The sequence below is a fragment of the Dicentrarchus labrax genome, unplaced genomic scaffold, assembly GCF_905237075.1.
Source record: "Dicentrarchus labrax unplaced genomic scaffold, dlabrax2021, whole genome shotgun sequence".
NCBI lineage: Eukaryota > Metazoa > Chordata > Actinopteri > Moronidae > Dicentrarchus > Dicentrarchus labrax.
Genome location: NW_026136708.1, coordinates 22,317,579 through 22,342,453, shown reverse-complemented (window position 1 = coordinate 22,342,453; position 24,875 = coordinate 22,317,579). Strand labels below are relative to the sequence as shown.

At 41.1% G+C, this 24,875-nt stretch overlaps 2 protein-coding genes and 1 non-coding gene across 17 annotated transcripts in view; 1 reads left to right on the top strand and 2 right to left on the bottom strand.

The window, feature by feature from the left end:
• The first annotated feature begins 407 nt into the window (after positions 1-407).
• tdrd15 (tudor domain containing 15) lies at positions 408-10,946 on the top strand. Of its 2 annotated transcripts, none has more exons than XM_051409725.1 (5): positions 408-478; positions 1,886-1,955; positions 2,545-8,304; positions 8,696-8,848; positions 10,172-10,946. In XM_051409725.1, exons 2-4 carry the CDS (start codon positions 1,924-1,926, stop codon positions 8,802-8,804), a joined length of 5,901 nt encoding a protein of 1,966 aa, XP_051265685.1. In that variant the 5' UTR covers positions 408-478; positions 1,886-1,923; the 3' UTR covers positions 8,805-8,848; positions 10,172-10,946. The 2 variants fall into 2 exon arrangements, with proteins under 2 accessions (XP_051265685.1, XP_051265686.1); XM_051409726.1 differs by lacking the exon at positions 408-478 and adding an exon at positions 639-728.
• Positions 10,947-11,269: 323 nt separating this feature from the next.
• On the bottom strand, positions 11,270-11,352 carry trnal-cag (transfer RNA leucine (anticodon CAG)). The gene has a single exon. It is a non-coding gene; the product is annotated as a tRNA-Leu (tRNA).
• Positions 11,353-14,330: 2,978 nt separating this feature from the next.
• afdna (afadin, adherens junction formation factor a) overlaps positions 14,331-24,875 on the bottom strand; it is a 98,058-nt gene continuing 87,513 nt past the window's right edge. For 8 of the 14 annotated variants that reach the window (XM_051409727.1, XM_051409732.1, XM_051409731.1 and 5 more), the window contains 3 exons: positions 22,490-23,027; positions 17,090-17,174; positions 14,331-16,373 (listed from right to left, as the gene is read on the bottom strand). In XM_051409727.1, the coding sequence (XP_051265687.1) occupies positions 16,217-16,373; positions 17,090-17,174; positions 22,490-23,027 (780 nt within the window). In that variant the 3' untranslated portion in view covers positions 14,331-16,216. The remainder of the gene's footprint in view (positions 16,374-17,089; positions 17,175-22,489; positions 23,028-24,875) is intronic. The other 6 variants (XM_051409738.1, XM_051409739.1, XM_051409741.1 and 3 more) reach the window with 3 other exon arrangements.

The following is a 24,875-nucleotide window of genomic DNA, read 5'->3' as shown; positions in this document are numbered from 1 at the left end:
GCATTAGATGATGTTTAGCAGTTTTGCTTGATGAATGATTTAAATAATCACAATTAATGCTGCCAATTAATCTTCTGTCAATCTACTTATTAATCATTTAATAATCAAGTCTAATAAGACTTCGGGGGAGTTTTCTGTTAAAATATTTCATTGAAAATACAATTTAATTTAAAATGGTGTAACATGAGTTTTATTTTAACCAAAACCTAACCATAAATCCTTATGGAAATTAGATAATTCATTAATTAGGGTTTTCAAGTTAATTAAAAAAATAATAATAATCCAGCATAAGAACCTTAACATGAATACATTTTAAATGGGAGAAAAAGTACAATAAACATTTTTTTTTACTGAATTTCAAACTATGTCAACAGTCATGACCTTTGACCTTAGGGGGGGGGGTGTCTGAGAAGTAGGAAGCGAGGTCACGCACGTGCAGCGGGAGCTCGTGAGAGGTTCACATGAGGCGACACAAAAAGTAAGAAACAGTCAGAAAGAATCTTCCAGTAACGATGACAACCGGAGGTAACGCCGACCGGGGTGTTCGCTGAGCGTTGGGGGGTGTTCGCCGAGCGTTGCGGGGTGTTCGCTGACCGTTGGGACGAATTACGAAGCCAGCTCGTCCGCTGTTAGCATATTAACGTAGCTTAACACCGTTAGCTCGATGCTAGTTTTTACTGTCGCTAACTCCCTCTGAATGTCGGGTTAAACCGCCGTGAAAAAGTCTGGTGAGTCACGTCGACGTCTTCTTGTACTCTGAGGGTTTAGGGAAACTTTCTACATTTAGAAATGTTTTTTTTTTTTTTTGGTTCAGTAATATGACTAAAGTTTAAGCTAGTTGTGCTAGCTTCGTCTCCTCACAGGTTTAAGGTAGCCGCGCTTCTATGTTTGTGTTTTATTGTTTAAATAGCATTTAAATAAAGCAAATCTACCAAGGTGAATTCAGTTGGGTTTCTTTTAATGCTTCTGCAGATTTATTGTTGATAACTTGGCTTTGCATTGTATGAGAAATAAAGCTGCACAGTTAATTTAAATCACAATTTGTGCAAAGTGCAAGATGCAAAGTGTTTACATTTTTAAATAAAGGTTAAATGTGTGATTAAAATACCATTGTATTAAAAGTACTGTAGTACTGTAGAGATACCCTGGTCTACAAATCTTGTCCAGATTAAAGAAAAATTCCACACAATTGTTAATTCAATATTTTTTTTCAGTGAAAGTTTAATTTGTGATGCAGAAAATGATTATTTACACATTAATCGTGAATTATATCGCAACATCTGTCAAAATAATCGCCCTAAGATGTTTTTACCATATGGTTTAGATCAGGCAAAGTGCACTAATTTATTAATATCAGTGCCAATAAATGAAATAAAACCAAAGTGAGCAACATATTAATTTAAGAACTGCATAACTCTTTTAATAGCAAAATTACAAAAACAAAGAACAAATGTAATCCATGACCAGATATGCTCTTTAACATTTAATTCTGAGTTATGTTTTACGTCTAGTCGCCACCATGTTTTTAATAGAAGTGTTCTCTATGCACCATCTTAAAGTCATCTGAAAATTTAATCTATTCTAGACCACAAATATTTTTTTCCAAGATCAGTTAGATGTTAACATTGTCTTAAATAGTTTTTTGTGTTTATGGACTAAAATAACAAATCAGAAATTTGCCTGAAAGTGTTTTAAAATCAGTTAAACTTGAATGGGGAAAAAACACCTTCAATAGGAAAAATAAATACATAAATGAAATGAAGGTGTCAAAGTTAAGGTTATACAGGCTTAGTTATTCTTTAAGGGTTAATATCAGTGTTTGGTTCTTGTGTTTTTTTTTATGAGGGGTGAGTAAATCGATTTCTCTCCATTATTTCCCTCTCAGGTTCTATGTAGGATAAGACGGTTACTGATGCTGCTGCCATGCAGTCAGTGCTGGGCTCTGAACATCGAAAGTAAGTAAAATAGTGTATGTTCTTACTTAAACAGTAATATATGTAATTTTGTGTTATTTCCTAAGTGTTCTAATGACTGGTTGTGAAGTTGACAGGTTACAGGTTAAATTCATAATTTCCTATTCGTTTAAAGGTATATGCTTTAGTTGAGCACCAAATCTGACCATATAATTTTGTTTTTTGGCCTCCCAATTAAATGTGAAATTATCATTTCATGTTTTGTTATATCTTGAAGATAACGATCTCCATAAAATCAGTGAGCTACAACAATAAATGTTATTTCAAAATAAGGCAAATGAAAACAATCTGAAAGTAAATACCATATACAAGGAACAGGCATGGAGATCCTATTTACCATAAAGTACAGTGCACTATATTTAATGTAGTTTAATGTCTCAGTTGACTGCTCACTATAGAGTAAACTTTTGATTGTTGATTATATAGGGAATAGTGAATAAGGGAGTAATTTCAGACACAGTGCTGTGACGTAGGTCTTACTGTTGGCAGCTCCTGGTGCTTAAATGAAGTAAACTCAACAAATAATAAACACTTTTTAAAGGTCAATAATGTACGTCCTTTAAATTTGCAGGTCGCAGAATTCTGGTTCTTCTGTACCATGCGCCCTTTGGCCAGTGGACCTCAAGTTAACTCACTTGGACTGGAACCCTGAAGCAACCCTGATACACTTCCAGGGACAGTACCTGACCATATGTGACCTTGACTATAACATCTTGCAAGGGGAAATACAGAACGTACCAAAGACTAAAGCTGCAGTGGACATTGGAGAGTTTTGCCTCGTGGAGGATTTGACTTCAGCTCGCTGGTACAGAGGAAGAGTTCAGAACCGAAAAGAGGACTTGTTTGATGTTTTCCTCATAGATCGCGGCAACGTCTTGAGCGTTGACATTGCCAACATATCTTCCTGTTCAAACGACCTGTTCATCCTGCCTCCCAAGATAGTTTGTGGCTTTCTTGCGAATGTCCTGCTGCTTCAAGGTTGTTCTCATTCTGTAGTGGAGGAGTACTTCTCAAGCCTGATTGGAAGAGATGTCACAGGCTACATCCAAGCACTCCTGCCCCACAAAGTGCTCCTGTTGGAAGCCCCTGACATCAACATCGACTTTGTTAAACATGGGTTTGGGAGGCATGTGGACACAGCTACTTTCCTCCTCTTGGTTGAGATGCTCACGGAGGTGCCACTCAAACAAAATGTTGAACCAGTTCCCGACTTGCTCATTGAAAAGCAGAGGGGACAAGAATTTTGTTTCAAACCATCTGGTTTGCAGGGATACGAAGACATTCTGTCATTCTGTGGGCCAAGATTGAGTTGTGGGACACGTGCTAAAGTGCGTGTAACTGCTGCTGTCAACCCTGGGCTGTTTTACTGTCAGATGGTCAGTATGGAAACCGAACTTTGGGAAATGTCAAAGAAGCTGGCTGCTGTTTGTGAGTACAGAACCAAAGAATGCAATCAGAAGACTCCAGAAAACCTGGGTTTACTGTGCTCAGTTAAAGGCAAAGATGGGAAATGGTATAGAGGCTTTGTGCAGTTTCTCCCAGTTAACTCTCAAGTTAGAGTTTTGTTCATTGACTACGGGTTCATTGAATCTGTCAAAGTTGAGAATGTCCACAGGTTGCCACCTGATTTCGATTCAACACCCATCATGGCGTTCCCATGCTCGCTCTTTTGCCTTAGTGATCAGGAAGAGGCCGTCAAAACTGAGCAGTTGAGCTTTCTCAAGGCAGGCTTGCTTGGAAGAGTGTTAGATGTGGAGATCAAACGTTTTGACAAACAGCAACATCTTTACTCTATCACAGTATTTGGTGCTGAAGATAATCATGTGAAGGGACCTGAGCCCATTCAGGAGCTTCCTAGAATCAAGAGTCAGTCAGTTTTTGAGACAGAAGAACTGTCACCTCAGGGTGGCTATTTATACTATGAGACAATCATGTGTGAAGCATTGGGTAAAACACTGGAAACAGAAGAGGTACAAGTAGACGCTGTCTTTGTGGGTTATGTTGAATATGTTCAAAATCCACACCACTTCTGGATCCGAACACAGAAACGCAATGATGACTTTCAAGAAATGATGAGAGAAATGGCGGATCACTTCAGTGAAATAAAGATGGATGAAGACGTGCTGTTGAATCCTGTGCTTGGGACACTGTGCTGTGCAGTTTATGAGGAAGACATGCATTTCTACAGGGCTGTAGTGACAGACACTCTTGAGCATGGATCTGAGGTCCTTTTCATCGATTTTGGGAACATCGAGAAAGTGCCACACATGTTGATCAAGAAGATACCAAAGACATTTGCCAGCAAATCAGCATTTGCCTTCTGTTGTTCTCTTGCTAATGTTATTCCTTTGGGTGACGTCTGGACAAGCACTACCGGTGACTTTTTCAGAAGAGCTGTGTCAAACAAAGCCCTGCTTGTCCGTGTTGTCCAGATGAGAAAAAACAAATTTGTTGTTGATCTCTATGCAATGGGAAGTGACAATCAAAGTATCACTGAGTTCCTGATCTCTTCAAATCAAGCTGAATACTGGAACAACATTCCCATCGAGCCCATGGTGCCTGAAAAAACAAGGTGCCAACGGTATTGTGTGACATCAGACATGAATGGGAATACAGAGCAATTTGACGATTGGGAGAAGGAAGAGAAAACATGTAAAAATGAAATCCAGAAGACCCAAGCCCCTGCTAGCTTCAAACCATTAAGCATCAAGCCAGGGTGTGAGTTTCCTGTGTGTTGCTCTTACATCAAATCACCAGCAGATTTCTGGTGCCAGCGTCTAGATAAGGTTCCAGCTTTGGAGGGACTTATGGATCAAATTCAGCTATTTTACTCAACTCACACAGTCACCCTCCAATCAGGGGATTCATGTTGTGTTGCCAAGTCACCTGTGGATGGAAGATGGTACAGGGCCTTCATCACAGAGAAACAAAAAGGTCATGCCACGGTAATGTTGGTTGACTATGGCTTTACCATACAAATCAAGGAGCACAATCTTGAAGCAATAATGCCAGAGTTTGTTTGTTTGGAAGGACAAGCCTTCAGGTGCAGCCTTTACAACCTGATCGAACCTGCTGACCCCAAAAACAGTTGGAATTGGGGTCCAGAGGTGTGTAATTCGCTGAAAGGTTTTGTCCATGACAGCACCCGTGGTCTAAGATGTAAAGTTGTCTCTCTGTTAAATGTGAAAAACAAAGGGCTGTGCAATGTTGTTGACCTGTACAACACCCAAACCCAACAGAGCATAACAAATTTGCTCATGGAACAGGGCCTGGCAAGAGAAGCCACAATCTCAACAAAGCAACTGTCAGCAGTGATTCCTGAGTCTTTTGTCTTCTCTTCACATGATATAAGTCCTGGAAATGAAGAACAAGTCTACGTAACTTACGTTAGCAGTCAGTGGGAGTTCTACTGCCACCTTGAGAGAAACACTGACATCATAGAAGAGCTTGAAAAGAAAATCTCTGAGGAGAGTGAGAAAATGATGCAAGCCAGTACGAGAGCTGTTGTGAGGAAGCTGTGCCTGGCAAAATACTTTGATGGCAAATGGTACAGGGGCTTGGCACATCCTGTTCAGTCGCCTCTGCATCTCAGTGTGTTTTTTGTGGACTATGGAAACACAAACATATCTGAGAAAACCCATGTCATGTATATCCCCAGACACTCTACTGATCTGTTGTACACTCCCATGCAGGCTGTGAGATGTAGCCTTGCTTCAGTGTCCAAGAAAGAGCTCTATGCAGATGCCAAGAAATGGCTCCATGATGTAGTCCTCAACAAGCAAGTGAGAGCTCTCATAGTTGGAAAGAACGAAGATGGTTCATTTGATGTTGAACTGTTTGATGGAGATGTTAACATCAATGAGAAGGTAAAGGAGCTCATTCTCAGTCTTTTACCTAAACCAAAGACGGTTGGGAGTGTTGACATAAGCAGCACAAAAACAAAACATAAAACTCTCCACACAAGAAACACAAAGATGTCAGTCAAGCACACAAGTCAACGTGAAGGGCATTCTACACGTTTTCCCACATTGAATGCCAACAGAGGAGCTGCAGTTGGTAGTGTACCACACCGAAAGAAAAACACAAAAGTTCAAGGGATTGCTCAAAGCAAGAACGCAACAGTAAAACAGCAAAATGAGGACAGTACAAAAACCTGTCTCTCTGTAAAACCTCAGAAAAAATCAAAAACTCAATTAATACAACAAAACACAAAGTCAGAACCACCACAATATACAAAGGAAACCGAGATCCCTCAGCTCTTGTGTTTGCCCGACATGAAAGTGAGCAAAGGTTTCAGGGCAAAGTGTTTTGTCTCCCATATCGAATCTGTCAACTGTTTTTTCCTTCAACTGTCAGAAGATGAACCTGCCCTCTTGAAAATGGGAGAAGATCTCAACTCGGTTATCTTCAGAAAGACTACCACACCTTTGAGAATTAATGACCTTGTTCTGGCTGAGTATGAGGAAGACGGCGCTCTTTATCGTTCTGCTGTAAAGGACTATGAAGGAAGTTCCAGTTTCAAAGTTGAGTTTGTGGACTATGGAAACTCAGCAGTCATAGGGATGGAGAAGATCTACTCAATACCAAAGGAGTATCTCTCTCAGCCAAGATTCAGCATACCATGCTCCCTGTTGGACACAAGCACATACAAAAGTGATACTTCTTTCACTGATGCTGTAATGGACAAGCCTCTGGTTGTTGATTTTGTCCGTCAATGTGGCACTCAATGGGAAGTCACTGTTGAGATTCTTGATGGAGTTGGTCTTCCAGCGCCACTTGATGCCGCTGTTGAAAGTAGCACTGAAACTGAAAAGGAAGAGGAGCCATCTGCTAGTTCATCTGAAATAAAAGAAAGTGTGAGATCCTGCGAACAGAACTACGTAAGAGAAGTGGCTAAAAATGAAACTGCTAAAGAAAGAATGATGCCTACTGTTGATAAACCACCACCACCTACCTGTCACCCAAAACTGAATGTAAGAATCTGCAGGAGCCATAGAAGAAGACCCACCAGATACAAGTGTTATTCTCAGAAGAATCCAAGGAAAAGCGAGGAATCCTCTGTCGAAGCCAAGAGTGATTGTACAGATGGAATCATACCACTAACTATTCAAGCCAAAGACACAGAAAATTGTAGAATTCTGTCGGTTCTGAGTAACAGCAACTTTTACGTCAGACTAAATAGGACCAATGAAGCGCTCTCTGCATTGAAAAGTCGCATAGCTGACAACCTACACAAGTACGAGATAGTGGCTGAAGAAGAGGTCCAACAAGGCTTCAAGTGTTTAGTTCAAGTACACAAGGACAAGCAGTGGCACAGGGCTACTGTTCAACATGTATGCCAGGGGAAATGCCAGGTCCTCCTCATGGATCATGGAACAACAGAAGAAATTCCAAGTTGCTCAATCAGACGACAGGATAGTAACCTGACAAACATCCCAAACCTTGCAGTTCAGTGCAAGGTGAACTGCTTTGGGTTCAGTGAGGGAGAGGGTGCTTACAAATCGTGGTGTGAAACTCTCAAGCCAATGATAGGCAAAGAAGTCAAGCTGGTGTTTGTGTGTTATTCAGAAGCTGATAAACTCTGGAGTGTTGAAATAATCATGAATGGACTGTTCCTCATTCGTCAAATCACAACCTCACTGCAGCAGGATGAAGAGATGATCCCACCTCCCGCTGAAACCAGAAACGACGAAGCAGAAGGAAAATCGACCTTGGACACAAGCCAACCTCAGCAACTTGTCTTCGCTCCCATTGATACAGACAAAGCGTACTCTGGCTTTGCTGCTGCAGTGACAACTCCCTTCGAGTTTTGTGTTGTTCTGGAGGACTTGCTTCTTGTCATGAGCAAAGTGTCCTTAATGTTGGACGACCTACCTGAGCAGATGTCTCCTCTTCCTGAAGCCAACCTCGTCCCTGGCACCTGCTGCCTTTTGAAATCAGACACCAAGAACAAGTGGTGCAGGGCAGAAATTGTACACTTTGACCCCACAGCGATCCTAAACCTGGTGGATTACGGCCATTACGAATGCGTGCCATATGAAAACTTCTCCAAGCTGAAGAGGCTTCCAGTGGAGCTAACGTCCCTGCCCAAGGTGACGTACCCTTGCATCATGAGAGGGGTGAAGCCGGTTGGAGCGGACGGACAGTGGACCGATGAAGCAGCAGTCTTCTTCCAGCAGTGTTTGTGTCAGAAGAATCTCCAAATCTTCTTCAGAGAGTTTGTGTCAAACACACACTGGAAGGTGGACATTCTGGCCGACGGAGTCCATGTTGCCAAGGAGCTGGTGGATGCTGGACACGCCGGTTATATAGACGTCATGCTAGGACTCAGGTATGCTCTTATTGCTTTGTATTTATGTCTTAAATACACTTTCATTGAAGCAACTTATCATCCATTAAGCTCGTATTTTCACTTTTTCATTTTGAGATCGGTGAAACAGTAGAAAAATATTATATAGACAGATTTTATTCATGAATGAACACTGTTTGGGCTCAATGTTTTAAAAAAGAAGAGAAAATAGGGCAGTTAATTATAAACTAACAGTCACTTCTTGCAAGAGGAAATGTTTTAATGCTTTGGAAAGTTTAAACTACTACAAAATATTTTCCAAACAGGAAAAATCTGGCGTATAAAAAAAGAAAAATCACAATTTTACTGCTAAGACAGGAAAAAGACAAATGTGTCTATTCCATTTTCTGTACCTTACTTCTGATACATTCAGGTTCCAGGAACAAAGCCCCTGTAAAGCTGCTTCTCATAGCCCTGGTAGTGAGGAAGAGTGTGGTGAGGAAGAAGTCGTCTCGGACAGGAAGTCATGTCCTTTCTGTTGAGTCTACCGATGAAGCAGAGGAGAAGATACCGCGATCTAGGGAATGTAAGAATACTATTTACACATTTGAACACGTTTAGTTTTTTGGCATCAAGTGAAAGTGCTTGTTGATGCCAACATCTGCCAGCCATTGGCTTCCGTTGTTTCCAGAATCTAGGACTGGTTTCCTTTTTGTAGTGAATGTTTAGGTTTAAGATTTCCTTTTTGTAAACGATTGTTGCATCCACATTCACGTGAAAGCAGAGAGCCACACCCTCATAAAAATTTATTTTCAACATACATGAACACAAATCTGATATTTACATAATAGCTTATATCTTATATATATAATTTATCTGTATCCTTTATTGTTTATCATTTATCCGGTTGTATCATGTCTGTCTAATGTCTGAGTTGTTTGTTTTTATATTTTTTGTCGAGCAATTCTCAAATCGTCTCAAATAAAGTAACAACTGCAAGCAACAGCAAATAAAGTAACCTAACCTGTATCTTATAAAGACAACCAATCAAACGATTCCAAAAAGCAAGAAAGCAAACAAACAGAACAAATAACGACAAAAAAAAAGCTCTTACCTGCTTGTAACATTTCATTGTCTATAGTTCTTCAGAACATAGTTGCTACAAAGTGTGACCACAGGATCCAAAATTAAGTTGTAAACTGAGAAAATGTAGCAGCCAACAGTATTTTTTACTGGCCATAAAACTTAGACTTAGACTTTCTTTATTTGTCATTTAGATTTGCATCAAAAATGAAATTGCGTTGCAATGGCACATAGCACAACAGGAATAGAGGAGAGGCAGTATGAACAGTCAAAAAAATAGATATCCAAATATCAAACTTTTTAATATAAAAAAAGAGAAGAGAAACCCGTAGATAATATGTATTGCACAATTTTAGTTGTCTATTGTAAAAGAACTTTAGACTAATTACCTATTAAAGCCAGAATCACAAGGTTCCTTTGTCACAAAAAACTTTGTGACATAGTCATAGGTTACGAGCGCTTCTCCAGACCTTGTTCTGTTTATTATTGAACTACAGCTTTGATCCATACTGCAAGCTAGGGAACCAGATAATGTCTCAATTAAACACCAAACTCTATAGCTAGAATAAATATTACTCAATGTCAAACTCCATGATTTGGAAAATGGTGGGCAGTTATGTACAGTAACCTAACAGTAGTCTACAGCAGTGGTTCACAAGATGAAAAATGAAAGATTAAAATCAAATCCTTCAAATAAAACTGTCTGATGAGGAAAAACAACCATTTGTAGCTTATGATTCAGGGTCACATGCAGATATAGCTCCATTTTAAGGGCTCTCAAGCCGTAAGTTCTACAGTTCTGTCACTTTGTTTTGTTCTCCTCCAGGTTTTCTGATGTGAACTGTCTGGTTGGTCGGCTAAAATGAGCAGAGAGGGTCCGGCTGTACGTTAACTGGACACAGCGATTCCTGTGAACCAGCGTCCGATTAATGCAAGTGAGATGCTTCTTGTTGGATGTTTTACCTGAATGTCGAGCACTCTGAGTGAGAACTGCTGTAGAAATCTACAAAAAAAAAGGGATTAATGTGAATTGACTAGTATTTATTTATGACGAAACTGATTTATTTTGTTGCCTTTCAGTACCTGTTGAAGATATAAGTCAGCAGCACCATGTTTATTTCTTTTAAGTCACCAGAAGTCTGTTAGTGAACAGTTCAAATATCTTTTTCACTTGTCTCTTATAGTTTAAAGGAGTTGTTGTCATCGTACATTAATGTTTCATGTGTTGATGGATGTTAAGTTCATTTTGTGTATATATTTTATAGTTTAGAATGCTGTATGTTATATTAAATGGGACAATGAGAGCTGCAGTGTTTGCCTTGATGAGGTGAACTAAATATAAAGTAGCCAATCAGACATTTTGTTTGAATTAATTTTAGATTACACATTTTATATGACATTTGTAAATGGATCTACTTTGTACATTTTGAGTTTTGTGAGAAATATTTTTTCTAGGTTAAACAAACTGAAGCAGTTACTGACTGTTGAGTGCTTCTTGTAGTTTGGTTTCAGCCTTTTTACAGTTGGTTGTGTTTAATAAATATTAAGGTGAATGCAATGAATCCTTTTCAGTTGCAAAATTAAATCTTTTTTGAGATGAACTAGTAGTGGTTAATTGGGGGTGTGGGGAAATCTGAAACACAGAAAGTGTCCTCAGTTATAAACTGTGACTTCAGCACACTGCTCATGTTCCAACAGTGGAGGGCGCTGTTGGGCCAGGATTGTTTGTTCACAGTAAGTCCTGTTCCTGGTGCTGCTGTTTGACACTTTATCATGCATTAATACAAACTCTGCAAAAAAGAGAAAAAAAATAATAATAATGTGTAATTAATGCAGAGAATTGGCACCAAATGAGTCACTGAAAGAATGTAGGCTGAATGTCCAGCTGTGTAAACCATCTATTGTGGATTAAAGAAAAGGTTCTTGTCAGAAGTGGGATTCGAACCCACGCCTCCAGAGGAGACTGCGACCTGAACGCAGCGCCTTAGACCGCTCGGCCATCCTGACGTGTGAATCCGTGGAACGTGCACTTGGGATTTAATCGATGAGCTGTGCGTAGCGTTCTAGAACTCGAAGAGAACGTCACGTCATTAACGTTACACTTAACGTTAGACCGCCAGCTACTATTATTATGTTATTATTATTATTATTATTATTATTATTATTAAATTAATTCAATACGAACGTTATTATCGAAAACTTTGACGAGCGCATCCGGTTGTTCACTTCCGGGTTAATTGTTCTAAACGCGCGTTTAAAACAATTAAACATCGGACAGTGAGTGAAACGAACAGTCTCTTAAGACTCTGTATTAGCTTTAAAAGTAGTGACTGCTAATCAGTGGAACCGTTACAGATAATGTAACTTCCCGCAGTTCACTGAATATACCCATCCCAAGTGGAAGGAGCAGTGGGCAGCCACTGTGCAACGCCCGGGAACCAACTCCACTTCTAACCCAGCGCTTTGGTCAAGAGACAAAGAGAGTAAAATGAGCCTAACATTCATTTTCTGATGGCGGGGTAAAATACGCAAACTACACAGAAAGGTCCCGCCAGAGCCGGGAGTCGAACTCGCGACCATCTACCACAAAACACCAGCGTTCGAAATCATACCTATAGTTCCAAGTATTTGCAACAAAATGGACTTAAAGTATCAAAATACACTTTAAGAATTCCCCCCCGTCAGTGTAAACATTATTATTGATGCATTCCACCGAATCGGTGCCTTCTCTGACCATAGGACATGACATGCATTCAAATCTATATATTGTTAAATGTCTTTCACTTTTCTCGAATTGTAATTTTTAATTTAAAAAAAAAAAAACTTTATGATATTGGAAAATTACAAATAAACAATCATATTCTCTGTTGTACAAATAACCATAGAAAAACAATCCCAACAAGAAAAAGACAAAGACAGACCAAACCCAAAATCAACAGACGGACAAACAAACAAACAAGTGCACCTAACATTCCTTATTACAGGACTGACCAAGGGCAGGTGTAAACATTCAGAGTTCCAGTTCCAGACCAGATACATTGTTCACATAAGTTATCAGAGGGTCCCAGGTTCTGTAGAATCTGCTGATGGAACCGTTGAGGGTTTCCAACGTCTCTAACCAGTGGTGGTGTGATGGAGGAGTAGCAGTCTTCCATTTAAATAAAATCAAGCGTGTTATGTTCTGTTAATGTTATAAGCGTAGGCATTAGAGATGACTTCAAAAAAGGATGAGTTGTTGGTGAGTGAATAGAAATACTCTGAATACCCAGACATCTGTTGAACGGATTTACGATGCGCAGTGATTGAGTTACAATTACATTATCCTTAATGTTATGAAGTAGTGAAGGTAGGGGTGCGCAGAGTAAAGCAGGGAGTGAGTGTGGGCTGCTTGTAACCTCCTCAATCTGGAGCCCTGCAGGGATCCTATCATTCCACTCTTTTAACCACAGAGACATGGCATTCAAATTCACAGCCCAATAATACGTGCGCAAATTTGGAGGTGAAAGCCCACCTACACCTTTTTGGTCTTTTCTTATGCGAGTTGATTTATTATTCCATATAAAGGAAGAAATCATTTGATTAAACGCCTTGAAAAACGATTGTGGTATAAAAACAGGCACCGACTGAAATAAATATAGAAACTTTGGTACAATATTCATCTTACAGAATTGTGAATGAAACATTTGCCCTACCCATTCTTTGTGAATTTTAGACTGGTCTTGATTTTGAAGGTGGGTTTCCTGTAGGAAAGCAATACCAACCCCAAGATATTGTAAGTGAGAGAGAACCCTTTTTCTCTTGATTGTCTGATTCAGACCCCTCACATTCCAGCTTATCATTTTCATGTCATCTCTGTGTCATTAGAACCACTCAATTCAAAAATACCTGCGTCTACCGCATTTAGATGAAAAAAAAAAAAAAAACGGATAGGTGAGTTTGGGTTGGGTAGTGCAGAGTGGGTTGGGTAGTAGAGGCCGAACCGGATCTTTGCGACGTGGAGCTTCTGTTTGGACTCGGAGAAGGCTGTGCGTCGTTTGTGGACATCCGGGCTGTAAGTCAGGACAGACGTGAAATCTTGATCCGTTGAAGGAGAGCGGGGCCCTTCTGTCTGGCGAGCCGTGGGATCAACTCTTTTGGTTTGAAGGTGATGGAGCTCGACAGTGGCTGGTTTTGGGGCCAAACTCCTGCGGGCTCTATCCACCGACGGCGGCTTCTCAAAACTGTCTTCCCCAAGCACATGGATGAGTAGTTTGGTGATGAATTCTGGGAGGCATTCATCCACTCATAAAGTAGTAAAGTCACTTAGTGTGTGTTTCCAACGAGCTCCAAAATGTCTAAACTTGACAGATTTCTGCGGGAACTGTGGAAGACACATCCACTCACTACTCATGCTCAACACACTCTTATTGTCATTTTAAGATCCATACAGCCCACTCCCACTCTCTAACTCTACACTTCACCATGAAATATGATTCTTCATCTTTCAGAAATGTTGTATTTTTTTGTATTATTGTCTTTTTTTTTGGGACCAACTTTCATCTGAAATTCCTAATATATTAGTTAAAATACACATTTCAGTCCAGCCCCCAGTTTTTCACTCAACTAACAGACCTCTCCTCTACAGACTGGGGAGAGTTCACAGTGCAACAAGAAACTGCTTCATTTGAGTTAACTAAAAAATTAATAGAAATAATGTAATGTAATAGAAATTGTCATTTTGACGTTTTATACACTACATCAGTGTCATCATTTCATTTTAATGCGGTTTTGTGGATAAAGTCTTAATCTAAAAAGGTTGATTAACTCCAGTGTAGCTGTCAGAAAATGGAGTGGTTTAAAAGGAAGGTCTGCTCAGAAATGCAGAAGCATTAGAACATTGAAATAACCCATGAAATCAGTTTAAATCGCAGCTCGTTCGTAGCTTTCCTGTGAAATAATCAGCACACACAATTACTGCAATGACAGAAGAACACACCTCCAGCCTGCACTGTTGAAAAATCTGTATTTATTAATGATTTACAAAAGGCTAAACATGAAACCATTTAAATGATTCAGTTCATTTTTGAAACCTAAAAAGGAGTAGTAGTAGTTTTTGTGGGGAGGAGGAGAGGAGACACGTCTGTAAGTTTTTTTTTTTTTTTTTTTTTTAACAGGTCAGTTATCATAACAGCATTTTATCTCATCATGTAGAATCGGTTTTAGTGGAGGCTCCTGGAGAGAAAAATAAAATAAAACCACACACAGGATGGAGTCACTCAAACAAACTGCGGAAGAGAGATACATTTGAAACTTCACTATTTTTTTTTTTACTCTTATTTTTTGCCTTTAAACTTTGGGGTTTCCTTTTCTACATCAGCAGAGCAGCAGCGGTGGTGAACGTGGGATTATGGAAATTGTGTGTATAACATATTTGTACAATCACAATTCTGTCAGCTCGACTCCAGTCCTAAAACCCCCCAAAAACAAACAAACATCTGGATCTCCCCGAACTACAGCTGGTGTAAAAACAGAACACTTTCCTGCCTCTAACGCAGAAAAACAGAGATTATTACCACAGTACGAGAGGTCCCAAATGTAATCCACTTCTCACAACAGTTTGCAGATACATATTTAATATTAAAAACAAGGTTGTTTTTTGTGCAAGTATGTTTTTTCCCCCCACAAGGTTTCTAAATAAATATCTGTAAAGCAAACAAGGACTTAAAGAGTAGTTTTCTTTTTTTTTTTTATTGTGAAAAACCAACATTAATCACATTGTGAGTGAAAGAAATCCTTTTTCTGGCTTGAATTTAGGGTACAATCAATCAAAGTTAATCTCACACAACTCTGCAAAAAAAAAAAAAAAGACTATTAGATTTAAAAGAAGGTAAAATTAAAGTTCCCTCAGATTGGGGGGAGGAACATTTAAAAATTCTACTCCACTGACAGTGAGGAGCAGCGGGGGGGGACAGTCCAGTTTTAGAATAACTTCCTGTTGGATTATCTGTCACCAAAATGTTAAATCACATTAGTTTTTGCAGTTTTTAGTAGCCTGGCAGGTTTCTACAGTAGTAAAAGAGTGAGACAGTTGTGGACCCAAATATTTACAGTAATGTTGTGCACTTAAAGATCCTCCTCTGGACTGTTTCGATCCTCCTCTGGAGAATCTTTTTCAGAGTTTTTATCTAAAACATCACAAAAAAAAAAAAAAAGAAATAAATCCCATGCTTTCTCGCTACGGAATGAAATAACAGTGTTTCCACTCACTGAGAATTTATTTAAAAAATAAAAAATAAGAGATTGGTCTGGAGCTCAACCGTGGGGCATTTCTGCTGGCGAGGAGGAATTAAAAGTGTGAAAACCAACATGATGCAGAAAAAGAGCATAAAATAACACCATAAAATTGTTCATATTTCAGTGAGCTATTTAAAAAAAAAAAAAAAAAACAACTTAAAATGAGAACAAACCTTTCTCCGCCCCTCGCCCCAAGAACCATTTTATAAACAAAAATATATCCCCCTTTGTCGTGTGATTCTCAAATTCTCACTAGATACAATTAAAACTTTTTTACAGTGCTTTATCATTATATATCTTTGACAGACCTTAACGAGGGGAAGAAAAGTTTTAAGCCATAAATGTCTCTCCTATTGCAACGATATACCTACGTCAAAAAAAAGTGAATGGTCCAGTTATTCAATGATTAAAATAAAAAACAAAAAGGGGGTCGGATGGGGGGGGGCAACACAAACAGGAGGATACTGTCAGTGGTAGGGAAGCGAGCGCCGCCTCTCTCGACCCGGCGGGGGGGGTTTGTTTTCCCAGGAGCACCTTAACGTTACCGTGGCGACGTGGGCGTTAAGGTGGCGCTGGGAGGCAGAGAGGCTCCGGTCGACTACTTGGTGTTCAGCTCGTTCTCCAGCTCCATGAGTTTGCGTGAAGCTTTGACCTTGTTGGAAACCTCCTTCCCCTGAGAGAAGAGACGCTGGCGCTCCTTGAAGGTCAGACTCTCCGGAGGAGCGCCGCCGGGGATCGAGTTCTCCTGCTCCTGACTGCGACAGACAGACAGACAGACATTATATTTAGTATACAACAAATGTATTTGTTTTATTATTTTTTTCCCAGGTTTGTCTATCATCAACCCGTCATTCAGGTCAATAAATCCACATAATGAGTAGAGGAAGGGGGGAAACAAACAATACAGGCTATAAGCTTGAACTATATGTGGGATTGGTAATAAATACATATATATAAATATATAAATAACCCCAAGTATCTAAAAAAACACACAAAGTAAGTATAGAAGCTGTGGTGGTGGACCAAGTATTCAGATCCTTTACATAAGTAAAAGTACTAAAACCACACAGTAAAAATATTTATGTGTTTTAAAGGGTTCAACCTCATTTCCCTATGGGGGGTTTTTGTGACTAATGTGGACAATAAGTTCTGGATTTGGTTCAGTGTTTGGTTCAGTGTTGAGTGAAAACAGGCTACAACTTATGCTCTTCCTCTGGTTTGATTCGCAGTGTTGCTCAAGAAGTCGTCTTGGGAGAGGTGAGATGAGTTGTTGCAGGAAGACAACAAGCCTTTCTCTGTACGGTCACTTTTATGGACGTTATTTTGACCTAAGGACTCCCTTCACGCTCTCTCAATACTGCACCAAATTCAAAACTTGATGTCACTGACACAAAAACAAGGGAAACCGGCGGAGTTACTCAAACAGAAATGGGCTTTTTTGGGGGGGCGAATAAGTGAAAGAGAGTCTCACCTCTTCGTCCATTTGTCTCGCGGGTCCTTGTAGACTTCTCCCGATCCTACAACTCCTGCTGAGTTTCCAGTGTACGAGTTAAATCCTGTCCGACGTCGAGGAGCCACACAGCAGACAGACAGAGCAGTGAGATATGAGTCAGCATCGTTTATACACGGCTTCAGTTATCCGAAAACACCTGAGACAGAAGCTGCTGGGGGGTCGGCTGTCAGGATCTCCGGCACGGCGCCCGCTACTCCCATAACTCAGAAGGAATTTCAGCCATTTGTGTGTTTTAGAATTGCACAGAAATCTTATATATTTCTATTTTCCCCCTTACAGTGTGGATTATTAACCGGAGACCCTGCTCGCCAATAACCAGCAGCTTCTCCAGTCGACATCACTTCATTTCCCACAGACCAGCCTGAGCAGAAGGAAGGAAGGGAGGGAACGAGTTTCTGGAGAAGCGTTAGGCAGAAAACAATCAGATCTCATTAAAGTAGAGCAGCGAGCCGAGAAAAGAGAAAGAGCGTTAAAAAAGCTGTTAAAGGGCCATTCCAAAGCAGCGAATATGGTCTGTGGAAGTGTCGGCGGGATCTGAGGTCGAGTTCACCATCAAAACTGTCTTTGTTCGCTCCATCTTCGTCATTTAGAGCCAGTATTGAAGAAATATGTATGAAAAACAGAAGCTGCAGCTTCAATTTGAGACTTATTTTACATCCATACTGGCAAAGAAAATATAGGATGTGAAGGAAAAATCGATTGAGACTGAAAAATGCAGTAACTCAATTTCAAAAGCTGCCAAAATCATATTTAAAATTCAGATTCTTGGCGCTCGCCCTGAAAAAGTAAAACAAAATCAGATCCAGGGTGATACAGGGCTCGATTAGACTAACATGAGGAGGGTGACCTCGACCTTTGATCCCAAGGGAGACGTTAAACAGTTGGCTCATGTGTCCCTGTGTCTTTCCAAACTCAAACAGCAACGTCCGGGGGCTAAAGCGAGACACAGCTGGAGCCAAATCTGAGTGTTTCACCAAAGTGTCGCCCAGAGGTCTGCAGGTTTTTACTTCCACCTGCTGACTCGAGGACTGACGTCGTCTTTAAAGTATTCATCTGCTGATGTTCTGGATTTCTCTTATAGTTAAATCCAATCAGAAGACTGAAACTTACAGTGAACAGATCCTATTAACAAACTGACGACCCCATATAAGGGTCATATTTTATGAATATTTCATATTATATTAAAAACTGTACAATGAACCCAAACAGTGAACTCAGTAACTGCAGGAAGTTGATTTGGATGAACTTTGAGCAGGTTATTTCCTGTTTAAGGAACTTTTTATACAATTCTCTGTCTGTATTTTTCACCTTTAACAATCATAAAGACTTAATAGGCTTCTTCAAATTAATCAAGAAGGCCTTGCGACCCCTAGTGGGGGTCCGGTCCCCCAGGTTGGGAACCACAGCACTAGACCATGTCATGAGAGACTTCCTCAGGCTGAGCCGACTGGCTTCCTGTTCCTCGCTCACATAAAAGGGATAAAATACTTCAGTGATCGCTCTGAACAACTCCGGTGCAAATAAACTATTTATTTACTAGGTTTAAGGAAATAACTATGTGGATTTCTATATGAATCTATAGAGTTCAGAGCAGTTTTCTGATTTACAGGTTGAGTTTGAACACATTGGACTGAGGCTGATGTTCTTAGTTTTGGTCTTTTCATCTGATTTGTTGACAATATATCCAAACATATTCCTTTGGGGATGCACGTGACCAGTGAGCGAAACTAATTCACAACTAGTTTTAGGTTTAAACTGAGAGAATAAAACCCTGCAGACTCTCTTAATGACACAATATCTAACAGCACAGGCTGGATCCAAACAGTAAAGTTCTTCTCTCTGGTTGTTGTGCTGATTGTTGAGGACCGTCTGACAGACATTAAACATCCAGTCTCAGTCTCAGTGTGTGTGTGTGCTGGGGTGGTTGGTACCGTTCAGATGCAGACACAGTGACAGGGTGTGAACCCAGATGGATTCGTCCAGCTGGCAGCTCCTAGGCCCTTTCTTTGGGTTTTATAGTGCTAAAGCGGAGTGAGATCTGAAGTGTAGTTTGGGACGAGACCAAGTCGGGTCCCACTTCAGCCTCAAACCACATAAACACAAACTGGCAGAGAACAAAGTAACCACGGAGAAACAACCCTCGTTCAAGGCCAGTAACATTCCTCGGCGGAGCCAAAAGAGATGGAAAATTAAACTTCTGGCACTGCGACTGAAAATTCTTCAGATTCACAAAAAGAGTCATCCAGTGGCTTTTCGTGGATTCTCGTAGGTTGTGAATGTTTTTCTTTCACTCTGGTTCTTGGAGGCCAGCGGAGGCTAAAAAAAAACCTCTTTGTTTTTCTGAACCAACACAGTTTTTGTTCAAACATCCGTCTCTGGGGATAAATGAATTTGTTCTTCCTTTGTAGCTTTCTCCAGTTCGTGCACCTTCTGAGGCAAACTGGCGTCAGTATTGTTTTTCTTGTGGTTTTTTTATTCTGATTACAAAAAATATCTGCGTCTCCAGAAGAGGCCACTTTCTCTTTTTCTATTAAAGCCAGACTCAAAAGAAGACGTTTGGAGCTGCCAGCCGATCAAATCGCACTCATTGAATACATTTTGGAGATTCATATATGTCAGGGAAGCCAGAGACTCAGGTGCAGCGTGGTCACCTGAACCTGCCGCAATGCCCTGTGGGAGTTGTAGTAAGGTTTAGTAAAAGCTGCAGCAGTTAGACAGCATCACAGCTACAGCGGGAGACACAGACTTAGAGATGAGAGACAGCCGGGATCAGCTGACAGAGCCGAAACAGGCAAGACGACAAAGCACGTACGAGGAGAATTAGGAAAGGCAAATTAACAGACGGACCAACAGACGACAGGCAAAGTGGGGAAAAAGGGAAGCAAAGACATACAGAAGACATAAATAAAGACAGCAGGGTGCAGCCTGGTGGAAGCTACGGACAGGCAGTAAAAAGCAATAGACATCAAGCCGGTTACTGGGGTGAGCTGCTGGCAGCCAGAGTGCAGTGTTGTGTGTTTAAGTGTGTGTGTGAGTGTGTGTGAGGGGGGTGAAACATGCAGATTTTATTTATTTTATGGGGGAGGTGGGGTGGGGTAGGTGGGGGAGGTAGTGGGACGTTAGTGGGATGTTTAATCTGATTTGGAGTAAAAAATGAATGAATAAAAATGCAACACAAAAGGTCTCCGTGAGGTCCTGGAAGGTTTTTAGTATTTAATAAGCAGCAGGGATGGAGGAGGTTTATTCTGAAGGTGCAGGCAGCCGTTTCCTGGACCTCGAGTCGTGATGACATTCAGGACTGTGCTGCATTTGTAGCTCTGTTTGTCTGTGGATGTTCAAGCAGCTGGATCTACAGCTGCATAAAGTCTAAATGATGCTGGTGCCTTAATATGGAGTCTGCTTGTGGCCAAATATCACTCGATTGACATTTTTCTGTACTGATACATTGCATTAGTTTACTTTCATTAAAATAGATGCTTTCTTTTATTAAAAAAGAAGAAAAAGGTCTCAAAAGTTTTGCTTAAAAAAATGACTAAAACTAACAACATTTAGACTTAAAATCAGCAACAGATCAAATAATACGTGAACAATATTAGAAATCTGAGCAGACATTTGAAGCCAGATTTCGGGACTTTGAAAGTGTTTGATACTTTTGATGCTATGGAAACATTTCAGTAAATACTAAAAGACTTTTGAGGTTCAATACTTGGTCCTAATTATCACAGGCTGCCTATTTATCGGTTGTGAGCTGTTTATTTAAAGAATAATTGTTTCATTGGTGGAAAGTAAAACGTTAAAGATATTTTTAATTAAAATTTAAATTATTTTTTACCACTTTAATCATCTAATTACCCCTCAGATTAATCTCATTAACTCTTGTGGGGGTCTCGGCCCCTAAATTGCGAACCAATGAGATAAGACTGGTAAAAAACATGAAAAAAGTTCAAGAAAGTCTCAAAGATTAAGCTTGATGTTGTGTGGTAGAAGTAAGTTTTTACTGTTGGTCTCTTTTGTTAATCATCTCACAACTTAATAATCAATTAATTAGACCAATGAACTGAAACATTAAGCTTCTTGATAATAAAAGTCTTTTAGGTTTTTTGGTATAGACAAAGTCATATTGGATGAACTGAATTATTACTATAATCTTCTGCTGATGTTGAACATATAATAACACCGGTTTACACAGACAGTCCCGAATAAGAATCATGGTCTGACAGCTGCCAGCTGACTGCAGTTTGACCTCTCTACTGTAACATATCGCTTTCAAACAATGAGGCCTTTTGAAGCGAAGCGATGATAAATATCTTCACATAACATTTGACAGAAAGAAAAACAGCTGTTTAATATTTGATCTATCTTAAGAAAGACCACTTTAAACTCATGATAAATAGGTTTCTTTTAGAAGGAACTACGTCCCGAGCACGACCTTTAGTATCTCACATTCAGGCAGTTATAACAGATAACCGCCACTAGGAGGCGCTGTGGTTTGAGTTAAACAGGAGCTCAGTTTGATCCAGCTTGAAGGATTAAGAGCATAAGAGCATTTTTTTTTTTTTTTTTTTTTAAACAGCCACAGACAAAGCAGAGGCCTCTCACCCAACACGCTGCTGCTGTGTGCATTTTTTTTGTACGTTTATGAAATGAGAGTTGGTTTTTAATCGGGTGATTGATGGGGGCGTGTGAAGCCAATGGTGTGTCTCCTTCCCTTTAAAGCCAACACCGCTAAGCAGAGCCACGGGGCAGGAAGGGGGTAGGGCAGGCGGACTGACGGCTGGCCTCGCCCCCGCCCCCGCCCCCCCTGCGTCCCAAGCAGCAACAAACCAGACACAAAGGAGGCGGCGAGCGACAACACCAACAGTACTATGATTGGCTCTGATGGGTCTCAATCTGCAGCAAAAAGTGGTGGCGTGATTATCGATTGCTTTTTCTGTTCGAAGGGGGGAGTGGTGATTGGAGGAAGATGAGGAGGGGGGGAAAAAAATTACCGGGGACAGGAGGAGGTGTTCAAACAAATCAACATTTAAAAAAATAGATAAAAAATACAATACAATCTGATTTGCTTTGAGGAGAGGGAGGAAAATTTCCACATATAAAATAACGAACATAAAGTGGTGAACGGAGGTTGACGTGATTGACGACAAAAAAATCTGGACAAACACGTAAAAGAAGGAAAAAGTAGACGGTGGAAATGAAAAGGCAAGAACACCATCTCTACCGGAAAAACAAAGGTAAAAATAAACACAACTAAACTATGAAAGGTAGTAAAATGAAGAGATGAGTGAATGAGAGGGAGGTATGGGAGCTGTCGAGGGCGCTGTGGCGAGCCTGACTCCTCTCTCCTCTCTCTGGGTCTACCTTTAAAGCCTCCTGGGGGGATGGAGCTGGGTTTGGCAGGAAGGGGGGGACCTGTACTGTTGGAGTTGTTGAATGGCGGCTGGAACGAGCCAGACAGGAAGATGCCGTCAGAAACAGGGCGGGGCTTGCGCGCAGTGGGCGGCGGCTGAGGCTTGTTGTGATTGGGTGAGGCGGAGGCCGGGAGGTCGCCGTACGACTTCCGGGTCGCCGACAGCTTCACCTGACCTGATTGGCTGCCGCCGCCGCCACTTCCTGCTTCCTCGTCTTCTTCCTCGTCGCCCGCGTAGGAGACAAACTTGGCGGTGTAGAGCGTGTCGGGGGAGGTGACCTGGGTTTTGAGGTAGGAGGTGTTTCTCTGTGGGGGGGGCGGGGGGGTGTTAGTAGGGTTGTGGGGGGCGGGGGGTTGGTAATCCCGGGGCAGCGGGGGCCGATACAGACCGGCCGGCTCGTCAGGCGTCAGCAGCTTTCTCTCGGCCTCCTCGTGCTGCCGGCGCCGCTCAGCCTCCAGGCGAGTGTAGTACTCCTCCTCCTGTCTCCTCTAGGGGAGGGACAACCGGTTAGTAAGCTCCACTCTCATTGGCTCTCACCTCAGTAATGGACACTAGCTGGCTACAGCTGGGGGAACTACTCAACGGGCTCCACTACCACAACATCAGTCTCTTCTGGGCCAAACCGGACCTGCTCTCACCGGGCTCCCTTACAAAGAGCTGGTACAGTTCTAAGACCAAGTCCACCACGTCTAACTGAAGCATATCACAGCTGATGAATACCGGTCCGAGATCAGGGGTCTCATTTATGAATTTGTTTTGCCTCTTTAGTCATAATATATAATGTTATAGAGAAATCCTTCAGATTTGAAGCCAAGTAGGTTTAGTGTTACAAAAAAGGGGCACAGCTTCTTTACCGAATGGAACCAAATCAATTTATTGGCACACCCTTTCAGTCACAGGCGTGAGGAATTAATGGTCAAATTCAATTTCTATTAAAGTGAAAACAGGAAGAGATCCAGTATGCAACCAAATGTGTGAACAGCTGTTGTTTGAGGCTGCGTTATTTTAGTGAAAAATGTTGATTACTTATTCAAATCAACAATTTTATCAATCAATTAGTCGTTTGGTAAATATGAAAAAAAAAGGGTCAAAAGGAGCAAATCCCCACATTTGACTTACTTTGATAAATGATTAATATCAACTTCGTCTGCAAAAATATCGTCAAGCACAATGAAACAAGTCGTATTTTTACATTCATCCCTTATTTAACTCGTTTGCTCTGGTTTGGAAGAGGAAGCGGCTCTAAAACCGGCACCGTAACCACAGCCTCCTAAAACAACTTCATACTGCCAAGTCTTTTTTTTTTGGGGGGGGGACAATTTAAGCACGGCATTTAAAAATCATCTTGTGATTATGTTTCAGAATAAATGCAAGAACAGTTTTAGAAACGTTGCCCCTGAGCTGGACTGGACATCCACCAGACACCACTGATACAGATACTGGTCCTGATCTTGTGTAAACAACAGGGAATATGGTTCATCACTGATAAAGTCTAATATGTTTATGAGAGTGTTGTCAATCAACCAAACCCAAAATCTACTCTGACTGGTCTAACAACTCCACCAATCTGACAAGATACTGGAAGAAGAACCTGTTCCTACTGGTCCACACTACACTTAAAGTCCACAGTAAACTGGCCCTGCTTCCTGGACCACCCTGTCTACCACCGTCTCCCCTTCCCTCATCACTGTGGGGTGTGTGTATGTGTGCACAAACTATGTGTCCATATGTGCGTCAGTTCTCTGCGTCTCCTCACTTTACGCTATATGGTTTTTGTGGTTGGGTTTCTGATTCGAGCGCACCCCGTCTCCGGTGGGCTGAGCTCTCGTATCTTACACCGCAGGGAGAGAGAGAGGCCTGTGATGTTACACATGAATCTACACTGGAGGAATGTGTTTAGATTTTGGTTGGGGGGTTTGGAGCTCGACCAGCTGCTCCGGGGGTCACATGAGCTCAATGTCGACGCTTCTGATGTCAGATTATCTCCGCCATGTTTTTTTTAAAATCTTTTGGTCCGTTTCATGTGTTGAAGTGTAGTCGACATAGAGTCCTCAAAAACAAAAGGTAACCGCTGTGGAGTGGTCTCTCTACTGCTGGGGGATGTATCCGAGCTGCTTTTGGTGGTCAAACCAGCCCAGTTGGAATCTGAAGAAACTGGGAGGGATTAGTGGGTGTGTGGGTTTTTGAATGAGTGGGTGGGTTTCTGAATATGTACGGTATGGATGACTGAGGGCGGGAATGAGGCAGGTGGGTGTGTGTGTGTGTGTGTGGACTGATTATAAAGCATGTGGTTTCTTTTGAGGGGGGGGAAGTGGGAGGGTGGGGGGCAGCATTCC